The sequence below is a fragment of the Leptodactylus fuscus genome, chromosome 8 (genome assembly GCF_031893055.1).
Source record: "Leptodactylus fuscus isolate aLepFus1 chromosome 8, aLepFus1.hap2, whole genome shotgun sequence".
NCBI lineage: Eukaryota > Metazoa > Chordata > Amphibia > Anura > Leptodactylidae > Leptodactylus > Leptodactylus fuscus.
Window position 1 is genome coordinate 83,540,169 of NC_134272.1, and position 13,211 is coordinate 83,553,379.

The 13,211-nt window shown below is 40.0% G+C and overlaps 1 protein-coding gene across 1 annotated transcript in view; it reads right to left on the minus strand.

Annotated features, from left to right (window-relative positions):
• The window catches only part of ARHGAP15 (Rho GTPase activating protein 15), a 381,433-nt gene that overhangs the window by 136,000 nt on the left and 232,222 nt on the right, over window positions 1–13,211 (minus strand). The window contains exon 10 of the mRNA XM_075284535.1: window positions 7,045–7,143. Within this exon, the coding sequence (XP_075140636.1) occupies window positions 7,045–7,143 (99 nt within the window). The remainder of the gene's footprint in view (window positions 1–7,044; window positions 7,144–13,211) is intronic.

Consider the following 13,211-nt stretch of genomic DNA (forward strand, 5'->3'; position numbering starts at 1 on the left):
CGTGGGCTGTAAACAGTTTGGAATGAGCATGAAAATGGAACAAAAATCAAAGTGAGCATTTAGAAATGAAAAAGTGTTTGCTACAAAAGGTCAGTCCCTTCGCTTGGCAAACCCTATGCGAAACCCTGGGAACAAGCTGATCGCACAAGCAGAAAGGGACTTTTCAAGCCAACAACCGCTTTGTTTCTTTAAACAGACATCGGAACCTATAACTGGATCCTGTCAAACAAACGACAGTAAAAAATACATAACAGCTGCTAAGAATTACATTGGAGAGATAAAGGAATAAGTGCAGAGACCCTTCTCAGGAACAGGGACCAATGGCCTCTTTCATTCCTCAAGCACAGTCATAGGCTCCAGGCTGACATTTTGGGCACGGAATCAAATTTGCACTATTATGTGTATCCCACGACTTTGCCTTTTGTTACAGATATTTAATAATGTCAGCTTTTAAGACAAGAATGAGAATGCTGAAGTACATAACGTTAGCAAAATACGAGTATAGTAGATTCCGAGTTGTTACTTTGTTTCCAACAAACAGCTTCAAAAATATTCATTTGGAAAGAGCAAAGATTACATTTTACAATAAGGGGAGGCACAAAGAATTCTCATGTAGATGTTGTGTGATGACCGACACCCTCTATTGTCGATTGACTTTCTGGTCACTGCCTCCTACAAAATCAATAAACTGTATTCTCACCTGGTTGTTCTCCTTACCATGATATGGTTGGTTACAGTCTGCACTGTATTTTGTGACATTCACTCTATTTTTTACTGATATGAAAGGCATCTCTATGTTTTACTAATATACTGCATGTCACATGGACACCAGTCACTGCTTCTAACAAAATCAACACAGTCCTCTACTGTTATTGTACTCACTATCACAATATAGCTTGTTGCAGTGTGTTTATGCCTCACGGTGCTGTCTTCTGTCCCTTGTATTCATTCCTTCTCTAATATACATCACATGAGAACTAGTCACTGCGTCCAGCACAATCAACATACTCCTCTCCTGCTGCTGTCATTAATGCCATTATCAACATATTCCTATCCAGTTATCATCTTCACTACCATATAGTATCTAGTTACCGGGCACATTATATTTGTACAAAATACAGAGCTGTATTCTGTTCCATACACCCGATCCTTTACTTAACCAGTCACTGCATCCAACAAGATCAACATACTCATTTTCTGCTAATATCATCTCTCCATTATCAACAAATTCTTCTTTGGTTATTGTCCATACTTCCATGATATGGCTAGTTACATTGTGGTGCTGTCATATGTCATGCAACATATCCTTTACTGATACTTATCATACATGAACCAGTCATTGCCTTTAACAAGATCAACATAATCCTATCCTGCTGCTGTCATAAATCTCATCATATAATTGTATACAGGGTGTTTGATTCCTGTTCTCTTAGGGGCACTGTCCTTTCTTTGACAGCCCCGTTCTCAATTATCATGGTCATGTAAGTACGAGTTGTTGGACCACTAAGTTCCACAAAATCAACACCCTAGTTACCTTCTGTGATTTATCCTATGATCTAATTGATTACAAGGTGTTCTATGCTAGACCCATACAGGCACTACCCTCTACCCCCGAAGATCAGGTCTTTACTATTAAAAATTGGTAAACAAATGACTTATAATAACAAGAGTGTCTTGGTCACTGCCTCCAACAAGTTCAACACACTATTCTGCATCTCTGATCTTGCACATTGTCTGATTGTATATAACACAGTGTTACATCCCTGCAACATCCAAGCATTGTGGTATACATTGCAACCCAATTCCTTATTAATATGATCACAAGAGTAAACTGGTCACTGTCTCCAGCAAAATCAACACACTATTCTCCTTCTCTGATAATTCCCATTTTATAATTAGTAATGTAGTTGTATACGCCAACTACATCCATTCACTATGCTATACATTGCACCCCAACTCTTTACTACTATAATCACAAGAGTGATTCGGTCACTACCTCCTACAAGATCAACACACTATGCTCCTTCTCTGATGATTCCTATTGTCTATTTGGTTATACAACTGCATACACCATCTACATCCATTCACTGTGCTATACATTGCACCCCAACTATTTACTACTATAATCACTGAGTAAACTGGTCACTGCCTCCAGCAAAATCAACACACTATTCTCCTTCTCTGATAATTCCCATTTTATAATTAGTAATGCAATTGTACACACCAACTATATCCATTCACTGTGCTATACATTGCACCCCCAACTCTTTACTACTATAATCACAAGAGTGAAGTGGTCACTGCCTCCAACAAGATCAACACACTATGCTCCTTCTCTGATAATTCCTATTGACTATTTGGTAATACAACTGTATACACCATCTACATCCATTCACTGTGCTATACATTGCACCCCAACTCTTTACTAATATAATCCCAACTGGTCACTGTCTCCAACAAGATCAACAAATTCTTCTCCTGCTGTTTGGTTACAGAATCTTCACTTCAGCTCTCTCATTACTAACATAAGTACAAGATGTGTCTTCTCTTTGGTTGTATAATGCTATAAAGTGCACATGTATGCTGAATATAACTATATATATATATATATATATATATATATATATATATATATATATATATATATATATATGGCTATCAATGCAAGTATACCTATAGGATATAAAGCTATACTGTATAGATGACTCTGTGACAATGTCTCTTTTCCATATATGTTCACCTTGTATTTCAGACTTAATGGTCCTTTAAGGAAGGTGAATATTTATTGCAACCTTTCAGCTAATTTAAAGCTCCATGCAAATGAACCAGGATTAAATTGAATATGCTAAGATGCAAATGTATTTTATTCACACTTTATCACAATTTGTTGTATCCATAGACAATTGTGTCAGAACCAGTGTACAGTATCATTTGCATATATAACACATTTAGGTATTTGATGCAAATGTCCCTGAATAAAGTGAGCTCATGTAAGTCATCTTATATTTATACCAAATGTCATTGAGTTAAATTTAGTGCATTGTTCAGTGCCGGAATGATTTTCCATTATTTTCGGTTGGTGATATAACATATATTTACTATCATATGTTTCTGCTTATTGTGCTTGGTGTTGTGATAGTTTACATGACAAGGTGCATGGGGTTGGAATGTAATTCATGGTGTGTTGCATTCCCCATAAGAAATCACATGGTCACTGACCAAGGTCTACACAACCTGCAGGACTGGATATTGTATTGGGTCTGTGTCATGTAATGCCCATGCAAGTGCCATGTAATGTCAAGGTATCTGCAAGTATGTTAGTAATACCGCTAAATGATGCCTTATAATAGAAAACACTGAAATCTGTAGCTAAATGTCTTAAATGAATTGGAACCGATCTGCAATACTGGATACAGTCACTATACAGTATACAGAGCCGTCTGCTTCTAGCTCCATACACTGATCAGTGAGGGTGTCGGACTGATATTGATGACATAGATGACCAATCCTAAGATCTTATCAGTTATAGAGAACCTCTTTAGGCTGGTTTCACACAAATATCCTGTTTTGAAGGCCATAAATAAATCAGATGTTGTCCATCCTATGACACTGGAAACTGGTGGCTCAGTATACTGTGTAGTAAACATGCCCCAGTAATGTAGCTCAGGTCCAATTAGGGTTGAGCGATCGCGATCGGAAAAGATCGAAGCCCGTTCAGTGATCGAGAAAATTTCACGATCGCGATCGGCTGGAAAATGATCGGAAATTGGATTTTGAAATCTCAAGATCGGCTCAACCCTAAAAGTGACTTTTCCCATAGAGAAGCATTGACTAGGGTTGAGTGATCGGGATGGGGAAAGATCAGATTCCGATCGGCGATCAAGCAGATTTTACAATCGGGATCGGCTGGAAAATGATTGGAAATCAGATTTTAAAATCGGTCCTGAAATCTCAAGATCGGCTCAACCCTAGTTCCAGTTCATTGTAGCACTGTATACAATAGCATGGCCTGCTCCAATCTGTTATTGATGGTCTATCTTGAGGAAAGTACAAACTATGTAGACATTCTTGAGATCTATCCTAAGGTCATCAATATGTAAATTTCAGGAAACCCCTTTAATTCTAAAACATAATCCAAAACTCAAAGTTACAGTGTAGTCTTTCTTGGAATGCCTTGTCCATATGACAAATGTCAAGTTAACAACTGCTAACCGAAACTCAGCCATGGTTTTATGGTGAACACTGTAGAGATAAGAAGTCAATACAAGGCAGTGGACAGAGTTTGGCCCAAATTTTTGATCATCGTATAAAATTAAGCATAAAAATTTTTGAGCAAATCTCACCCAACAATGTTTCAAGATAAATATAATATAGAACTTTGATATTTGGTTAATTCTATAAGTTCGGCATTGAAACCCAACAAACCAGATAAGTTCACAGGCCATCGGTTTATGTCGCTTCTGGGAATAAGAACAAGACCAGAGAGACCTAAACCATGGAAGCATCTTCTTATACTTGACTTGGGAGAAGTTGAGGACCAAGATAACATAAGTTTACTATGGGAAATTTTGACAAGTCTGTGAAATTGAACCGGTGAACCCTGAAATTCCACTTAATTCTACCAGATCAATATATCATCCTTTTCTTCGAAAAAAAAAAATCTTAATTTTCTCACATCGGATCATCTAACAAGCTCATCAGATATTATTTTTAAACAAAGTTTATTCCCATAGACGAAAAGTAACTTTTTCCCATGACATTGGAGTGTCAGAGACACTGGTTAAGCAAGGTCCATTACCAGGAAAATTTTAGTTCTTCTGAACCCTAACCTTCCTCCGGCGGTTCTGGCACCTCAACACGCTTTTTCTTCAGCATGAAATGTCATCAGGAGCTTACATAAATATTAAAGTCAGTCTTCACATGCTCTACGTCTACTCCAAGAGTCCATGCCAATTCTTAGGAACAATGTTTAAACTAAACAACATAACAACTATATGAAGGCAATGAAAAAATATAGATCTCCTTGGAAAACTGTAAAATACGTAGCACTAGAGATGGGCGAACTGCGTTCGATCGAATATCAGGCTGTTCGAAATATTCAATTCCAATCCAATACCACGTGGCAAACGCAGTAAAAATTTGTTTCCCCTCCCACCTTCCCTGGCGCTTTTTTTGCACCAATAACTGTGCAGGGGAGGTGGGACAGGAACTACGACAACAGATGCATCGAAAAAAAAATATCGGAAAAAGTAATTGGCTGGCTAAAACAGGTGACCTCCACTTTATATGAATAGTGGATTTCAGATTCGGTTCATATGAGACTGTGAACTAGACAGGGATTGATATACTGGCAGGGTTAGCTTGGAATTAGCTTTATTTAGGTGGGAATCTTACTCAAACAGCTCTTTGGGGCTCTATATACCTTCCTTTCCAGCCCCAGATTCATGCAAGAGTACGGTCAATGCATTCCTATGGGAAAAAGTCAGCTCCCGCATACCACAATCTGCCAGCGATCCCGACTAGCATATGGCGCGCTGCCACGATGTGTTTGCATTGCACTTACTCTCGCATTAAGCTCGGGCTGGCAAGGTCTCATCACTTTCAAACTTCACCTGCAAGCACATCTCGAGGCAGCCCATTATATGCTAGTCGGGATCCCTGGCAGCTTACGTTTAAGTGGGAGCTGACTTTTTATCATAGGAATGCATTGACCAGTGTTGATTGGCCAAATGCCATACAGTATACAGCATTCGGCCAATCAAAGCTGGTTCTGCCATAGGAGGCAGAGTCTAAGATCGGTCCACAGCAGTCTCCATTGTGGTCCGATCTCAGATGTAGGTGATATGCTGGTTCTGGTGACACTAACCTATATATCTGCAGGACTGGGGTGATATAATGGTTCTGGTGACAGTAACCTATCTATCTGCAGGGCGGGGGTGATATGTTGGTTCTGGTAACACTAACCTATCTATCTGCAGGGCTGGGGTGATATGTTGGTTCTGGTGACACTAACCTATCTATCTGCAGGGCTGGGATGATATGTTGGTTCTGGTGACAGTAACCTATCTATCTGCAGGGCTGGGGTGATATGCTGGTTCTGGTGACAGTAACCTATCTATCTGCAGGGCTGGGGTGATATGCTGGTTCTGGTGACAGTAACCTATCTATCTGCAGGGCTGGGGTGATATGCTGGATCTGGTGACAGTAACCTATCTATCTGCAGGGCTGGGGTGATATGCTGGGTCTGGTGACACTAACCTATCTATCTGCAGGGCTGGGGTGATATGCTGGTTCTGGTGACAGTAACCTATCTATCTGCAGGGCTGGGGTGATATGCTGGTTCTGGTGACAGTAACCTATCTATCTGCAAGGCTGGGGTGATATGCTGGATCTGGTGACAGTAACCTATCTATCTGCAGGACTGGGGTGATATGCTGGTTCTGGTGATACTAACCTATCTATCTGCAGGGCTGGGGTGATATGCTGGTTCTGGTGACAGTAACCTACCTATCTGCAGGACTGGGGTGATATGCTGGTTCTGGTGACAGTAACCTATCTATCTGCAGGGCTGGGGTGATATGCTGGTTCTGGTGACACTAACCTATCTATCTGCAAGGCTGGGGTGATATGCTGGTTCTGGTGACAGTAACCTATCTATCTGCAGGGCTGGGGTGATCTGCTGGTTCTGGTGACAGTAACCTATCTATCTGCAGGGCTGGGGTGATATGCTGGATCTGGTGACACTAACCTATGTATCTGCAGGGCTGCGATGATATGCTGGGTCTGGTGACAGTAACCTATCTAACTGCAGGGCTGGGGTGATATTCTGGGTTTTGATGACAGATTCCCTTTAACATACACAAGGAGTTATATGTTGTTTTTTTACACAGTGAACCCCCCCAGAAAAACTGCATTACCAGTGAAAGACATGGAAAAGAACAATACACCAATTTCTAGTACCAGATCAGGAGACAGAATACATGGTTGGTAAAGAAGAAGGTCGTCTCAGGGTAAAACAGATCTGCCTCCTGTGATGCCACGTACCTCTCTTTTCCACGGCTTCTATGCACATCCGTACAAAATGTGGAACTGTAGCGTTCTCTCGTTTGCAGAGAGTCTCAAGGTGACAGCCAAACACTTGATCTAGACAAAATGGAGACAAGGCTCGAGTTTGAGATGGGAAGTTTTTCTTCAAAGATGAACATTAAACATTTTTCAATCCCCTCTAATGGTATTCCTGTATGGTGACATTCTTAAAAATTAATAAATTATTATTTTTTATTTCTAAAATAAAAAAAACATTGCGCAAATTTATTGAATCAAGTCTTTTTTTTTCCTTCAAAAAGTTTCTATACTAATGACATGATTCCACCATTTGTGCTCTACCTAATTTTTTGACCTCAAAATTTTTTGGAGGCCTGCCATCTGGATCTTTCCTATCATGGCAAACATGGCGGCGTACCGGTTACCAGGGCTGCCTTAGAGCTGACGTTCTGGGTTGGAATCCAATCAGGACATGGTCTACATGGAATCTATGTATTCTCTCCCTGTCTGTATCCGTTACCTCCAGGTGCTCCGTTTCCCCCCCACAGCTTAGAAACATACTGGTAGGTTAATTGGCCTCCGATTAAAGCGTCCCTCGTGCCTGCTTATAGTTTGTGCCTGTGGTAGAAAAATTAGATTGCAAGCTCCTCTGGGGAAGGGACAGATGTGAGTGAATAAACATGCTGAGCACTGCTGACTGTGTCTGTGTCATAGAGATGAAGGATAAGAGTTGTAGAAAGTGAATACTATTATTGATATTATATTGTTACATTGTTACTTTATATTGATTCCATGCTTTTACACTTTACATTATATTGTATCTCACGTTTATATTCTGTGATCACGTTCTATGGACTTTATGTGACTTCATTATATTGTTATATGACTTTCTAATATATAAATATGAGATTATATTACATGAACCTGTATACTGTATTGTATTACTTGTCGTTTTGATTGTATAAGATCATACATTATATCATTTTATGCCTTCAATGATAGAAGGGTTTATAGTTTATTGAATGAACATAATGAAGTGAATGAAGAAAAGAGAGCTGTAAATCCCATCAATATTTGGTGTGACCTTTGCCCTTTGCCTTCCATCAGTTCTTCTCGGTACTTGCAGACAGTTTTTGGCAGAACTGGGCAGGGAGGTTGTTCCTGCCGCCATCTTGGAGGACTAAGCACAGATCTTCTGTGGAGGTTGCTTGCTCCAATCCGTTTGTCTCTTCATGTCATCCCAGACAGACTGATGATGTTGAGGTCAGGGCTATATATGTGGGGGCCGGATCATCACTTCCAGGATTCCTCCTCCAATGGGCAAAGGTCACCCCAAATATTGTTGGGATTCACATTTCTCTTTGGGCCAGATTTGGTCACATTTCAATTTGGACAGAGCTTAGTCGGTTTATTAGACTTTATATCACGTTTCTACTCAAAATCATTGTCCTACTTTCAATGACCTAGGGTTACTGATCTAAGCCAGTCAATGGCTGCTGTAAACTCATTTCACTTTCATTGGCTGCCTGTGACCTTGTGGTCATTCTTGGCCCCGAAACAAGGTCAATGACCTGTCTTCTAGCCAATGGCTGCTGTAATAAGTTGTTTTGGATTGGTTATTCTCCATCATTGAATGTAGGTCAATGGCTTATTTTCCATGACCCAAAATAACTTCACCATTTAAAGAGATTTTTACAAAATTTTGGGATAATTTGGTTTGACTTGGACTTGTCACTTCTCAATCTTCCCATTCCTGGTTGGCTGCTTGCTATAGGCTATATAACCCTGTATGATATACTATATACTGTATTATACACTCATATAATTTGATACAAGACACTATTATGTGACATTGTCCTATAATAAATCATTTTATTTGATTATATATTATGTGTAGGGTTGAGCCGATCTTGAGATTTCAGGATCGATTTTAAAATCCGATCTCCAATCATTTTCCAGCCGATCCCGATCGTGAAATTTGCTCGATCACCGATCGGAATCCGATCTTTCCCCATCTTGATCACTCAACCCTAATTGTATACTATATATACAGTTGAGGTTGAGCCGATCTTGAGATTTCAAAATCTGATTTCCGATCATTTTGCAGCCGATCGCGATTGTGAAATTTGCTCAATCGCCGATCAGGATCCGACCTTTCCCGATCCCGATCGATCAACCCTAATTATGTGACTATTCCATGAGTTTATACAATGTTGCATTATATGATATACTGTATTATTCTGTATTGCACATATTATTTTATAGAATACAATATTCATAATTCTTGTTTTACACGTTCACGCTACAGAATTGCAGAACATGAAACCTAACCCTCCCCTAGGAATAAATAGAGACATGTAGAAGATAAAATAACATGTATACCAGTGACGCAACTAGGAATGGCGGGGCCCCGTGGCGAACTTTTAATATGCCCCCCCGACTGACACCGATACCGAAGACCTCGACTGACCCCCTCTTATGCATTCCTGCGCACTTTATTATGCCCCATAGTGGCCCCTGCACACAGTATTATGTCCCATAGTGGCCCCTGCACACAGTATTATGTCCCATAGTGGCCCCTGCACACAGTATTATCCCCCATAGTGGCCCCTGCACACAGTATTATGTCCCATAGTGACCCCTGCATACAATATTATCCCCCATAGTGGCCCCTGCACACAGTATTATCCCCCATAGTGGCCCCTGCACACAGTATTATCCCCCATAGTGGCCCCTGCACACAGTATTATCCCCCATAGTGGCCCCTGCACACAGTATTATCCCCCATAGTGGCCCCTGCACACAGTATTATGTCCCATAGTGGCCCCTGCACACAGTATTATGCCCCATAGTGGCCCCTGCACACAGTTTTATACCCCATAGTGGCCCCTGCACACAGTATTGTCCCCCATAGTGGCCCCTGCACACAGTACTATGTCCCACTGTGGACACCCATAAACAATTATTATACTCTGGGGTCTGAAAAGACCCCAGAGTATAATAATCGGAAACCCAGGGGGAAAAAACATTTAAAAAAAACACTGTTACTCACCTATCTCCCGGTTCTGCTGCGCTCCTCCGCTGTCGGCCTCCGCTGTAGTCCATCTTCAATGACGTCAGATGTCACATGACCCGGGAAGCAGGCTGGGGTCATGAGATGTCAGACGACTAGGCCTGAAGCCTGTCCAGATCGTGTGAGGTAAGTAAGTGTTTTTATGTTTCTTACCTCTCCCGGGCCTCCGATCATTATACTCGGGGCCCCGAGTATAATGATAGTGTTTGTGGGGCCCGCGGCGTCACTTGCTGATCCCAGCCCTGCCAGGATCGGTAAGTAAATAGGGCTCGTTACTGTTAATGGCCTATTTAAAAAAAACGCAGTGGTAGCAGCTGTCGCTGGGCCACTAATGTCCCGGGCCCTGTGGCAGCCGCCTCCTCTGCTATGACGGTAGTTACGCCACTGATGTATACGTGTACTTTGCTTGCAGCCGAGCTGTTGCTCTGTTCTCTACCTGTGTGTCGCCGTCTCCCTGCACTAATTCCTTATCCTAACATAGTAATTATTCATAAACACCTCTTGCTTGCATGTCACGATGTGGAAATACATGCTAATTAAATCTAATATAAATCTCAGGCACATCACTGGCATTTTTTTCCCTTTCCGTGTTCCTTAAATGAATGTTTTTCAATAAAGCTGCTGTAGGTGAGAAGTCGGCGATTCCTGTTTGTTGCTATTTTTAATGACATCTCGCCCTGTATGAAGGATGTATGATCTGTCTGTGTCTGCACCTGCTAATTGTCTCATCACATTTAAATAATGAATTACAGTTTAGCATGAAATTATTTTTGCTTTGCATCCTCTGGTCGACATGTTGCCTGCCTTACACTATATCGGTACATCAGGTGAGATCGCACCAATTTCAAAATTAGCGTCTTCGCCCCGACTGAGTTCGGCATATTGTGACAAATTATGGAAAGGTGACTGTAATGTTAATTGCACGAGCTTCTATAAATATGTCAAATTATTTGAGGCGGTTATTTAATGCAAGCAGGTTAATGGCTGTCATGTGTCCCCGGTCTGGTGCAATCATTTTCAGCAAGTGCCAGGAGTACGATGGGAAGAACAAGCTCCATTTGCTCACTTTTTGTTCATGTCACTTTTTCTTGCCGTTGCTGTGCTGTAAAATGTGAAATTGCAAAGTGTAGAATATTCCAATGCAACATCCATATTGATGCAACAGTGCTCTCCTCTAGGAAGCTGCCTCACTAGCGCTACCTATAGGTGGCTTCCCTGTATGCCAATGTCTAACCCAAGCAAATACTAATAATTCATAAAAAAAAATAATTGGCCTACTGGGGTCCTATGATAAGTCAGGGCCAGCCATTTTTCATTATGACCCTCCATTCACTATCCTCCACCCCCACATCACTTTCTGCTCTTCAGCTATTGGCTGAAGTCCCATCACACAAACTTCCTGTTCTACTCGGAAATCTATTTCCTTCTGCAATATTTCATAGGTGTCTATCTATCTATCTATCTATCTATCTATCCATCTCCTATCTATCTATCTATCTATCTATCTATCTATCTATCTATCTATCTATCTATCTATCGCCTATCTATCTATCTATCTATCTATCTATCTCCTATCTATCTATCTATCTATCTATCGCCTATCTATCTATCTATCTATCTATCTATCTATCTATATATCTATCATCTATCTATCTCCTATCTATCTATCTATCTATCTATCTATCTATCTATCTATCTATCCATCTCCTATCTATCTATCTATCTATCTATCTATCTATCGCCTATCTATCTATCTATCTATCTATCTATCTATCTATCTATCCATCTCCTATCTATCTATCTATCTATCTATCTATCTATCTATCTCTTTAACCAATATATAGATGGAGTACATGCAGTTGAAGTTAGCTTTATACACATCTATCTACTGTATTATCTATTATATAGTATCTATCTATCTATCTATCTATCTATCTATCCATCTCCTATCTATCTATCTATCTATCTATCTATCTATCTATCTATCTATCCATCTTCTATCTATCTACTATCTATCTATCTATCTATCTATCTATCTATCCATCTATCTATCTATCCATCTCCTATCTATCTATCTATCTATCTATCTATCTATCTCCTATCTATCTATCTATCTATTTATCTATCAATTATCTATCTATCTATCTATCTATCTATCATCCATCTCCTATCTATCTATCTATCTATCTATCTATCTATCTATCTATCTATCTATCTATCATCCATCATCTATCTATCTATCTATCTATCTATCTATCTATCCATATCCTATCTATCTATCTATCTATCTATCTATCTATCTATCTATATATCTCCTATCTATCTATCTATCTATCTATCTATTTATCTATCAATTATCTATCTATCTATCTATCTATCTATCTATCTATCATCCATCTCCTATCTATCTATCTATCTATCTATCTATCTATCTATCTATCTATCTATCTATCTTATTTACCCACAGAAACTAAGAATACTGAAATTGGCTCCATACAAAGTAACAAGCAGTGTAATACATATAGGTCAAGGCTCTAGAGTATTCCCCCTCCTCCTGCCAAACTAACCCTAACAAGTGGGATAAGACTGTACTGTTGAGAACCATCCCAGGAAATCAGAATTTTAACAACTTCCAAAAACAATCTCTAATCATTAAAACATGCTCATAGGATGAAAGGAAATGTAATTCATGAAGTGAAGAGAAGTTCCCATAGCCTGGTTCACAGGAGCGGGGTCTGCGCCGGGCCCTATAACACAGCCATCGCTCATTCATTCAGCTGTTATCAATTTAAAACCAATGAAATCTCCCCCGGACTCCATTACTGACTCCATCCCAACAGTCAATTCTAATATCTTGGGGCATCTGTAGCGTTCGTGTAGTGTCTGCAGAGCCGGAGTAGAGCGTTCAGCTCGGACCATAAGTCTACATGAGGTTTGTATAACATCCATCAAGCTCCGGGCAGATAGTCGATAGCAGACTTACAAAAACAGCGCCATTTTTTAGCGGGGACAATATATTTACACATTACTTATCTGTTACATAAAATCTATTCCAAACTGAAGAGGTTTTTTTTTTGTAAATATTTTCCCTGCG